This window comes from Pungitius pungitius, chromosome 17, assembly GCF_949316345.1.
Source record: "Pungitius pungitius chromosome 17, fPunPun2.1, whole genome shotgun sequence".
Taxonomy (NCBI): domain Eukaryota; kingdom Metazoa; phylum Chordata; class Actinopteri; order Perciformes; family Gasterosteidae; genus Pungitius; species Pungitius pungitius.
The window spans coordinates 2,921,643-2,933,791 of record NC_084916.1 but is presented as its reverse complement, the minus strand read 5'-3'; the positions used below and the strand labels follow the sequence as shown (position 1 = coordinate 2,933,791).

General features: G+C 44.2%; 1 protein-coding gene across 1 annotated transcript; it reads left to right on the top strand.

Annotated features, from left to right (window-relative positions):
* Nucleotides 1-612: 612 nt before the first annotated feature.
* klhl43 (kelch-like family member 43) lies at nucleotides 613-11,685 on the top strand. The gene is made up of 7 exons (XM_037474669.2): nucleotides 613-784; nucleotides 6,104-6,632; nucleotides 7,097-7,245; nucleotides 7,663-8,009; nucleotides 8,905-9,204; nucleotides 9,289-9,464; nucleotides 9,723-11,685. Exons 2-7 carry the CDS (start codon nucleotides 6,292-6,294, stop codon nucleotides 10,519-10,521), a joined length of 2,112 nt encoding a protein of 703 aa, XP_037330566.2. The 5' UTR covers nucleotides 613-784; nucleotides 6,104-6,291; the 3' UTR covers nucleotides 10,522-11,685.
* Nucleotides 11,686-12,149: the final 464 nt, after the last annotated feature.

The window sequence follows — 12,149 nt, the reverse complement described above, 5'->3', positions numbered from 1 at the left end:
CTAATTTGCAATGGGGGTTGTGTAATTTGGAGTGAAACGGTAGTTACTTCATCATTCACGTGATCAGAAGAAATTTTTTAACATAACTAATTAAACAATTGTGCAGAAATCTAACCCAACAAACCAACCACAGTGTAACAGTGTCCTTTTGGTACTTTTACTCCAGTAAAGAATCTCAACACTTCTCCCATCTCTGTTTGTTAATAGATAGTAACTTTAATCATCGATAAGCTAAAGCGACCTTCCCATAGAGACACTTTAGATAAGAAGCTCTGAACTTTTTCACACTTTTTATAGGTTCCTCTGGTGAGTTCATCCTGTTTTGGTATGAGGGATCTCAACGATTAAAAATGTAAAGCAGACTCAGGGCCAAATCTGTGTGTGTTGGGGGGGGGGGGGGGGGTGAGGTGGATGAAGGGCCGGGTGCAAGAAGAGCTGGCCTCTAATGGGATATTTTTGGAGGGGAGGGCGCCGGCGTGTGCCTGTATTTGGTGATGGAGGCAGAAGTTGGAGGAGGTGGGAAATGAAACAAGGGGCTTGGATTTTAGAGGGTTGGGGGGGGGGGGGTGGAGGGGGGTTGAGTCACACGTCACAACGTTGGATGGGAATCTGATTTTCCCCTGATGCTGAGACACACACACACACACACGCACACAGACACACACAGCGCACAGGCAGAGGACAGACAGGCGAAGTAAAGGAGAGAGAGAACGTAAAGGAGAGTTTGAAGCGAGGAACTGAGAGAGCAAAAGGAAGAAGAGCAGGAACCAGGAGGCAGAAAGAGGTAAAAACAACACCCTTTGTTTTGCTGCTTAACAAATCACTGGGAGAAGAAGCGTTTATCACTTAAAGTTACTGACAGAGAGTATCATCCCAATAAGTACTTTCACTTCTGATACTTGAATTACATTTCACTTTTACGTAATACGTTTTACTTATGTTAGATATTTGAAGAATGTATTTTCACATGATTTGATTGCTACTTTTCCCGAAGTCAATATGACTACCACCACAGGGAACTGCATAGCAAATGCTACATCTAATAACCGCATCATACCAATTAGCAATGCATATTTAAAATAATAGATTCATATTCAACCAAAACAAAAAAATACCAATTTGGTCGTGTGGGTAGGATTAAGTTACTACTCTACAGAGGGGGTGTCCTCTCGTTCCAGTCCTATGGAACACAGACAAAACACACACACACACACACACAAAGGACACGTTGTGTTTGCCAGCACCTATAAATACATATACAAGATGGGCAAGGAATTCAGCTGCAGCCACATTGGGGATTTGGGGAAGCACGCAGTGTGGTGTTTTTATGTGTGTACGTCCAAGTGGCGGACAAAATAACACTTGGTTCTCTAACTGCTCTCATAACGCCTGTTTTAGTCAAAAAAGCCCACTGCATACTTTTTGCTCGGCATCAAACAGCAGGTACACACAGTTAGTGACCACTTGGTAAACATAGTGCAGCTATAAGAAGTTAATGAGACAGATATTTCTCCTCCAGAGTGGGTGGAGAAAAAAAACGGAAGCAAAAGTGAGACAATATGGGCATCTATTCATCTCCCAAATACGAATACAACTCCTTTGAGCTGCTGCAAGGACAAATTAGCAACTGCATGCTAAAGTATTTTCATATAAACCTGACACATATTCTCATGTTCACAGCTGGTTTATACTATTGAGGGTTAAAAGGAACTAATTCACCATTTTTGGGAATGGAATTATTTGCTTTTTTGGAGAGAGTTAGCCGTGTAGAATTATATAAATCTGATGTTGGGCCATCATCAAAACTAAAACAAGTGAATTTGATTCCTGCTCAACTACGTTGACCATCTTCAAACACTGAGCGGATTCACGCACTGAGGTCGCATCTAAAAATAAAACTAACGCCCCCCCGGGTGATAAGATTACCAAACTTCTCCTCTACTTATGCACTACGACAGTTTTTTTTGCTGTTTCAATTAACACATGCACACACAGGTCACCTGGCAACCACAAACTAATGTGCAATTATTTAAAAATGTTTAAATTTACCTGGAGGAACAGGTTTTCACACAAAACAGCTATTAGATAACAGGAGAGACAGTTTCAATACTATAGCTTTAAACATGACATGTCATGTCCAAGACACAGGAGGTCATGCATGCAAAGAATGTCAATTGTTAACTAGAAGCTGCAAGCTTGCTTGGGACAAAGTGATTCAAAATGACTACTACTCCTGGAGGTCTTACATTGATGTCTTATCTCTTTAGATATCTTATTATTCCCTTCTCATTATCATGCATTTCTTTCCCATTGCTATCACAATAACGTAGACATGTAACATATAAGAAGAAGAGGTAAAAGTAGAAAAAAGAAGACACATACTATCAAATGTTCTGTATCTACTATTTAGGTACTTGAAAACTAGAAGTGACATACATATATATGTTGGAATATATGTTCCAAAGACAAATACATGAGAAATAAATGAGCCACGTGACTAAACCACAGGTTTTGGCACCTTTGTATTTATTTGGAATTATTCAATTGGGTGTGAATCAACTAGACCTGTTGTACATGTGATTAGTATTAAACGTTCTAAGGAAATAAAAGCATTTAAAGCAAGTAAAGCATTACCACACTGATTGTCAGGGCTGTTAAACAATAGGAAGGTTGAAAATCGATCTACAAGACTATGTACTCTGCTACTGTTGTTAATCCAGTCTGTCCGTGATGATGGTGGTGATGATGATGATGGTGGTGGTGGTGGTGGTGGTTGGGGGTTGGTGTTGAGGTTTGGTTCTCAGTATGGTGGCTCACAGAGCAGCTGCTCCCTGCGCTAACATTGGTCCCGGATATATATATGAAGGCTGATCTCTTCACACATTATTTTCATGCCAGAGTGACTGATCAAGTGGTTGGTTTGTCTGAAACGTCGGCAAGATTTTTACATTTCGTAGATTTTAGAATTTGGGAACTTTTTTTTATTTATAGTTATAATACTAAGCTCTACGTTTTGGGCTTGTGATTTTCTATAACTTTACTCCACAACATTTATATACCAGTAACTCCTTAAATTTTCCCCACAGCCATTGGATAGTTTAATTTAAACAAAAATGTGATGCCAAAAGAGATTTTAAAAAACTACATCTGTAATTCTCCGAAAGAGCGAAGACAGATCCATGTGAAGTTATGTCCCATATGAAAAATAAAAATGTAAAACATAATATAATCATCCCAACCCTTTGTAGGAGGCCGACCCCTATTTTGGATTTGAAGCAGTTGAAATAGCAAAATGCTGCTTTCACATTGATGCATCAGTATTTATAATTAACAATGTAATCCGTAACAATTTTACTCTGTAACTGCAGATTTTATTATTTAAGTAAAGACAATGCATCTGTCTATATTTGTATATATTTAAGTTTTGGGAATGTTTTTAATGTTGTTTTTCCAGGTCTACGGATTGTGTGTTTATTAGGCCCAAACCACCCAAAAGATGTAAGATGTCTTCGACCTGGTTGATTTAGCATCAAACAAATACATGTTTGACATCAATTCAATTCATCGAAGCCCACGTGCTTTAACGGCTCAGGGGCACATTCACAGAATCTCTTGGCAGATGTCATATAACAACTTGAATTCACTTTGCGCGTGTGTGTACTCAGGTTATACATTTTCCTGGCGGCCAATCGTAGCTTCTCCAACTGTTTAAAAGGGGATTGCGACGTATCAACAAGTAACAGTGAGCCCCTCCTCTGCACATGACACCGACAACAGCTGCTGCCCCGCCATGCGGCGTCCCGTGTCGGCCCATGTGTGGAGCCTCGTTGGCCGGCGAGCCTGCGTGCTATTTTAAAAAACGAGGAACGTCCAGACGCTGAGCGAACGAGAGCGGTGGAAAGAAGGGAGGTTCGTGGTCAGAAGCCCTGGTAGTAGCGTTATCAGCCTTGTCAGTGTTCTTCAAAATGGCCAGTAGATGAGCTCGTTAATGACGTGTGAAATGGTCCGAGAAGGTATTTTAGAAATAGAGACATCAGGAGACAATCTGACGTTGTTTCAAGAGCGTTGAACTCAAGAAACATTCCAAGCACATCCATGAGCGTGAAATGTCAAATTACATTTACAGTGTACAAAATACTTCAAGGATCAGTGTGTGGCCGGGGGATGTCGGAAATGTCATTTATCATTAATAATTATACTGCCTCTCGTCTAATAACCTAAAATCGGTTTTGTTTTCCTGACCTTAGAAGAGCCATTTTTATCTACAAATGGAGGGTTTTCTTCCCAAAGAACCAGGTGTCTACAGTACATACTGTCCTTTAAGAGTATACAGTCATGCCAGCAGCTCTGTGCACTAAATGTTAATGTCAGACTTATAATTTGCTCCCAATGAGAATCCTAGCACACTGTTCTCAATATTTTAATTTAGCGTGTTAAATTGAAAAACATTTGCTATTTTTTGCTGAGCAGGGCAGAGCTCAGGCTAATGGGAAATGCCATTAGTTTTGCATATATTTGGGAGTAAAAAAGTATTGGACAAACTGAAAGTTGGCGCTAAATGCAATGTCTAAATGAAATGAGGGAAAGGTCATTACTACTCCAAAAAGCAGTTTACACCGCCGAGCTGATCTCTGAACCACAACAAGCGTCGAGCCAGAGGCTAAGCTCCTGCTGCTGTTCACCACCGGACGCCAACTTCCAGTCACCATGAAGCCCTCCAGCTTTGAGCTTGAGCTACTGTCACTTGAGCTGAATGTTGTTCAGGTGGCAATGCACAGCCTCACTGGGATGGCTGGAGAGTTGATTGATTGATTGATTGATTGATGCATTTGGTGTTGTTTCTCCAAGCTGCTAAACATTCACTTATTTATGTTTTTTTTTAACAAATGAAGAGCACAGCTAAGATTTAGTGGACCTGAAAACCAAAACCACACCAAAAGAGCTTTTCCTCCTCAAATATCAGGCCAATTAGTGACATCACCATGCACTCCTTGCCTTTAACAGCATTTTAGTATCCGGTTGACTTCGGACACCATTGCTGACCACTTGGCTCTCTGTTGTTGTTGCATCATTCCGGTTTGATTTCACAGTAGAGAACAGAAAAGAACCTCCCCTATTGCCCATGTTTGTTTACCAGGGTCCCCCTCGCTCTGTTGGCGATCATTACTAAGATTTCCTCCAGCTGATAGACCAGAAATACCTAACCTCCAGCTTCTTTACAGGACACCCGCACCTGTCACTCACTCTGCCGCCGGCTCATGGAGACAGTGTGTAGGTGATCCCCCCCCCCCCCCCCAGTTGGGTGCAGAGAACGGCGTTCTGTTGTGTGTTGTTAGAGATTAGCTGGGAAATGTGCATCTGTCGGTAGGTCTGTCGTGTCCTCCAGCGACCGTGAAACTGGGGTTTGAAGGCGGGAAACACTTGCCAGGATGAGCCCCCGGCTGTTTATGAGGAGATTACTGTTGATTACTGTTGGCTTTGGAACACAGTTTCCCCTTTAATAACTCCCGATGCAAAGGGTCATTGTGGCGGACAAAGGAGAGATGAAGAAACCTTCAAGAGCAATGGAGATTACAAAGTAAATACATGTTATGGAGTCATTTAGATAAAATGGCTGAAAAAAGGACCAACAGAAATCGAGCCTGAACAAAGTACAAAAAAACAATAGCAAGACTTAGCAATGGCAAAAGGGCATTGGTACACGGCTTTACTATCACAGGACAAAGAAAGACACACACAACATATACACACGGGTGGAAACAACCAAGGGCAGGGAAGGGACAGCACACAGGGGGAAGGAGCACGTTGTCTGAAACGAGAGGAAGGTTAACTTTAAAAATCAAACAGGAAATCACGAGACACACACCTGATTAAATGAACTTAACAAAGTTTCCTGGACATGACACAAAAGGCTGCGTAAAGTTAGACAAACATTAAGATATTCAAACACTGTGAGACTTGCGGCTCCTTGTGCACCAGTATGTAGTATGTGGGAAAGAAGGAATACATGTAAAGATCAATAAAATAAAGAGAAAAGACTTTGAGCCACTCTTCACTTTACAGATGAAAATGAAATCATTGTATTTTCCTTTTTGTTCTCCAGGTGCTGTGTGCTGTGTTCAAGTAAAAACACCAACTTAATGATAAGCAATCCCAAACAAGTCCAACCACATTTTAAATAAAAATTCAGTTGATCAGCTGGATTTCCAGCAAGTGAAGCAACACCCTGAAACGAAGTAATCCCAGTAAACCACACGTGCTATTGGAAACCATCGGGTGTAAAGTAAACACATGCTAAAACCTAAAAAAAACAACATCACCGGTCCAACGATGGCGCCCAAGAAGAAGGCCTCCCGCCAGAAGAAGCCCGCCGCGGAGGCCGCCGCGGAGGCCGCCACAGTCCCGCTGAAGGTGGAGAGCCTGGGTGACGGCGTGGTGGTGGTGGAGAGCCGGGTGAAGAAGATCGAGCAGATGGCGGCGCTGGACATCGCTCAGCTGAACAGCCTCAATCTGCCGCTGCCGCCGCCGGTCATCGCGCCCGGAGAGCGAGGCCTCGGCCTGGGCAGCGAGCTGACCCGACCGCTCCACGGCAACGCCCTGCTGGAGGAGCTCAGCAAGATGCGGCAGGAGAAGTGGGTTCAGATGCTTTCTGTGCCGCATTGCAAGTGATGCTATACAATTGTGTATAGTGGTAGTACATATACTATACAATTCAGTTCATACATGATATACTCCCCATACAATACAGTTTGGATACAGTATATTTATGATACAATATGGTAGAGTAAGATTACAATGCATTGCAATAACAATACAATTACGATTTAATGAGCTTACAATTAAAACATGGTTGAATTAGATAAGTACATTACAGTCATGATACTTTATAATTTTGTTTCTGTAGTAAAGTGATTAAATTATAATACAGCACAATTACAGTACATTTAACATACGTTACTGTACAGTAAAGATATGGCAAGATTACAATACAGCACAACTATAATAAATGATCATTACAATTACGATACATCCAACGATGTGGCCCAACATCATCACGCGTGTATTGTGTCATGTGTGTCCTCATCCATCCCCTCAGGTTCCTGACTGACCTGGAGTTAGCCTGTAAGACGAAAGCCTTCGACGTCCACAAGCTGGTCATCTCCTCCATCAGTCAGTACTTCAGGGAGATTCTGGCCAAAGACCCGGGCATGAAGCGCCTGGAGCTCCCGTCGCTCTCACCTCTAGGTACACCTTCCAATTCAGTCCAAGCTGAGGCACAATATTAATCCACAGAATGACAGAAAATTGCAGATATCACAGCTTCACAAGTGTGGATTGTTTTGTGATGAAAAATGTAATATCTGAACTTTGTGAAGGCCTTTAGGTCCTATTTTCACCTAATTATGTTTTAATTAAGAAAATAATCTCCAATATGAAAAGATACAAAGAGAACATTAGGCACAGCACTAAAATGATGCGTATGACAAATGTTTGACTCAGCGAGAGCGTCATTGAGCCCTAAACGGTGCGTTTGAGGAGCTAGAATGTTGTTGAATTTGACTTTGGTTTGAAATCCTTTATCTAGAATGCATTTTCTCGTGTCTACAACGCTTGACATATATCTGGTTTCAAGTCACATGTCGGGTCTCGCTCCGCCCGCAGGCCTGGCTAACGTCATCACCTTCGCCTACCTGGGTCGCGTCCACATGTCCCTGTACACCATCGGCTGCACCGCTTCCGCCGCCGCCACCCTGCAGATCCCTCAGCTCCTCAAGATGTGCATGGACTTCCTGATGGCCGAGCTCAACGTGCAGACCTGCGTCTACATCTGGAACATCGCCGCCGCCTACGGCCTGACGTCAGTGAGCGAGGCGGCACGCCGCTTCGTCCTGGAGAACTTTGTGCAGTTCGCGGACACGCCCCTGTTCACACAGCTGACCCTAGAGCAGATCTCCGCCTTCCTGCAGGACGACTCGCTGCTGCTGCCTTCAGAGGTCACAGCCTTCCAGGTCAGGGGTCAAGATTTGTCTCTAAAAGTCAACATTTTTAAATTTGTAGCTGGAAATTTGGTAGTTGGAAACATGACGTGCTGTCAATTAAATGTATTCACTGGTGATATTCTAACTGAGTGCCAGGTCCTCTAGGAGGAAACTGGCTTCCAGGATTAACTCCTTGACCCTCAGGGCCTTTGCTGCTATTTTCACTCCGGCCCTAAAAGCAGACTCTAGACCAGCTGTTCAGAAACCCAGAACCACAGTGACAGTACCTCACTGTACTCAAGAAGGGAGCTGATGTATTAATATGCAACGCTGTTACGACATAAACAGACAGCTGAGAGAAGCAGCGATCTGACTGCCCCCCATGAGACTTTCATCCTGATTCAGATTACATTTCTACTTTAATTTTACCACTGGAATTGGTATTATGACCAAAAAGAAATCCAAATTCATTTGGTTTAGATTTTGTATTTAATGATATGGTTTCCTTATTTGAATTTGCCACCTTGGGTGAGTCCCCAAAAGCAAATAAGGTGGCATAATGTTGGCAGACATGTAAGGAATAAAACTGAATTTAATAAATAATTGAAATAAATAAAAAATAAATTCCAAGCTTTATGATTTTCTTTTACACTTCAGTGTAATGTCAAAAAATCCATTTGTTTTTTTCTCATTACCATCAATAATCAAAATCTTTATTTTTATTTTGTTTCTACTTCGTATTCATATTATTTTTTGGCCCATATTTAATAATGTTTCTGTTCCCTATTGTCTGATGTGTTTTACATTTGACATCCTATAGACGTATATAGCTACATGCCCATCACGTACCTTTTGGTCTTGAGAAATAATAAAACACGACATGTGGCGATGCGTTAAACATCTTCCCTGTGAACCCTTCCACCAGCTGGCCATGAAGTGGCTCGACTTCGACTCCTCTCGCCAGGCTCACGCCGCCGAGCTGCTGTCCCACGTGCGCTTCGAGACGATCCCCGCCAGCGAGCTGGTGAGCCAGATCCAGCCGGTGCCCCGCATGATGATGGACCCGCACTGCCACCGGCTCCTGGTGGACGCCATGAACTACCACCTGCTGCCCTTCCAGCAGAACACCCTGCAGTCCCGACGCACGCAGGTCCGAGCCGGCCAGCAGGCCCTGCTCAGCGTGGGTGGGCGCCCGTCGCTCACTGAGAGAGCTCTCAGCCGCGAGGTCGGTGCTTTGGTGTCGTTTTTATTCATAACCTTGGTAAAAAAAAAAAAAAACCTCCGCTGACCTTTGACCTCTGTAATCAAGGTACTATGGAGGGACCCTCGAGAAGGAACAGCCACCTGGCGTCACCTCACCCAGCTGCCGGCGAAGAGCTTCAACCAGTGTGTGGCCGTGATGGACGGCTTCTTGTACGTGGCGGGAGGGGAGGACCAGAACGACGCCCGCAACCAGGCCAAGCACGCCGTCAGCACCCTCAGCAGGTAGCTCGCGCTACACATCGCCACACACGTGTCATGGCCCGATACGCGGGTGTGCACAGAAACACCCCTCGAGCCGGATTAACCATTGTTAAGGTTACTACCAATCATGTAGTCCCAACTATGCAGGTTGGTCACCTGATTAAACCTAGTTAGTTGGGGAACACGCAGATTTTGAGACATGGGCTTTTAGGGATCAGGGAAAACACCTGAAGGCCTTCATCACTGCTTATGAAATACGTGACCCTTGACCTCCCACAGATATGACCCTCGCTTCAACACCTGGCTCCACCTGGCCAGCATGCGACAGCGCCGCACCCACTTCTCTCTGGCAGCCAGCGGCGGCCGCCTGTACGCCATCGGCGGCCGCAATGTGGAGGGTCTGCTGGCCACCACCGAGAGCTACCTGCCGTCCTCCAACGCCTGGCAGATGCGCGCTCCCATGGAGGTGCCCCGCTGCTGCCACTCCAGCGCCACCCTGCCCTCTGGAGACCTCCTGGTGACCGGCGGCTACATTAACTGCGCCTACTCCCGCTCCGTGGCGTGCTACAACGTTGACACCGACTCGTGGAGCGAGAAGGCCCCCATGGAGACACCGCGCGGCTGGCACTGCTCCGCCGCCCTCGGGGGGAAGGTGTACGTGGTGGGAGGGAGCCAGTTGGGGCCGGGCGGGGAGCGGGTAGACGTGCTGTCCGTGGAGGTGTTCTCCCCGGAGAGCAGCGGCTGGAACCGTGCCGCCCCGCTCCCCCTTGGCGTGAGCACCGCCGGACTCTCCCCGCTCGCCGACAAGCTGTACCTGCTGGGCGGCTGGAACGAGGCGGAGAAGCGCTACAAGGCGGCCGTCCAGAAGTACGACCCGGCCACAGACAGCTGGTCCGCGGCGGAGGATCTGCCCGAGCCCACCGTGGGAGTGTCCTGCTGCACCTTGACCCTGCCGCCCCGCCACGCGCCGCGCCGGCTGCAGCACCGCAACACGCCGGCCAACGAAGAGCAGCCGCAGGCCGGTACAAACCGGAGCAGAGAGAGCAGCACGGCTCCTTCCCAAAGCATCCACGCGTAGAGCCACAGGTCCCACGGGGAGACTAGAGGAGGGCTGGTTCAACCTCTGGAGAGCATCTGGATCATGTCTGCTCTTTCTATATATGCCACATTTACAGTTAAAGCTTGTGGAAGTGGAAAGGATAATCTACTTAAAAGTAAATCAAAATAGAAACAATCGAAAAAAGAAATTCCCGTTTTGTATCAGTCAACTAGAACTAAATTATATTTAAAAAAAACTAATTATTTCACATGTATTTAAAGAAGAGAAATATTTAATTGTATAAACTCAAATGTATTCATAACAATAATAACATAACAAAGAATTACAATTTTTTAACCTATCATATGTATTTGATATCTGACCTGCATTAATTTAAATTCAAGAGAAAGCTGTAACGTATAAAACCAGATACGGATCTAAATGTCCGTGTGCCGGTTATGTAGGAAAGAAAGAAGTCAAAGGTTGCTTGATCCAAAGTGATCTCTGGAGGTTTGATATCGAAAGAAAGCAAAGGAAAAATGTGAATACGAGACGAATATGTATGGTGGAGCAGGTGGAGGTTGAGGTGATGGATGGAGGAGAATGAATGAGGAAGATTGGCTTTCTGCGAGTGTTAAACTATTAAAGGTTTGTGTAAAAAGATGTATTTTAGTGGTGTGTATGTAGCGTTCAACTGAATATGTGTGTGTGTGTGTGTGTGAAATATGAGCCAATTGTGACAATTAGGATTGACAAAATGTAGCAGGTCATCAATAAACAAGCTTCTATAATCGGATTTATTTTATGGTCATCTCAGCAGTGTTGCTCAACTCTAACAAATTCTGAATGTTTATAAAACAGAATGACTTATCTCATATAGGCAATGTGAAAGGTATGAGGTGAATACATGGGGAAGGCAATGTGAGCTCAACCCAGAAGAGTTATTAACGAAAGTAAAATGACGTGCTAAATGTATACCGATGCAGGAAAATTAAGGATATTTATTAAATATAATAAAAAAAATGTAGATAACTAAACCCTTGGCGGTTTTAAACCTTGACTAATTTTTACTGAAACTAAGTATCAACTGAAGAACCAGTGAGACGCCAGCAGGAGGAACGAAACAGGCAATTTTGAGGTCATGTGAGGTACATCGGCTCTGTGCTGGTGGTGTCACTGAATAAAGGCAAAGTGATCAAATTATGCCCATTTCCTGTCTTATTTTCCCACTAAGTTGAGACATGGCTTCTGGGGAATGTAGTCAAACAGAACAGAAGCCAACTTTAAGAGGTTGTGATTGACACTTCAGATAACATGAGCACTTGATCTGCAAATACTGTGCATGAACTATTTGCTGGAAATAAGAGCCTGAATCAATAGTAAAAACATTGACATATCAGCCCATTGTCAAGTATTTACTGCTCAGAAATGGATCTCTCTGTATGCCCGATGCGGTTTCTTAAACAATGCAACGTTAAGAATGAGCGGTCAAATAGTAGATCCATTTAGGGGTATTTTAATAAATACATTTCCATGAATGGAAGTATAAAAGCCCGTTAAGCTCTTTTCTTGCCCTTTTCACTTGAGTTCTCCCTCAAACTCTGATTGACAATGACACACTAAGTGAGGCTTGTGACAATAAGCCATGTCCAAACTATGTACACATA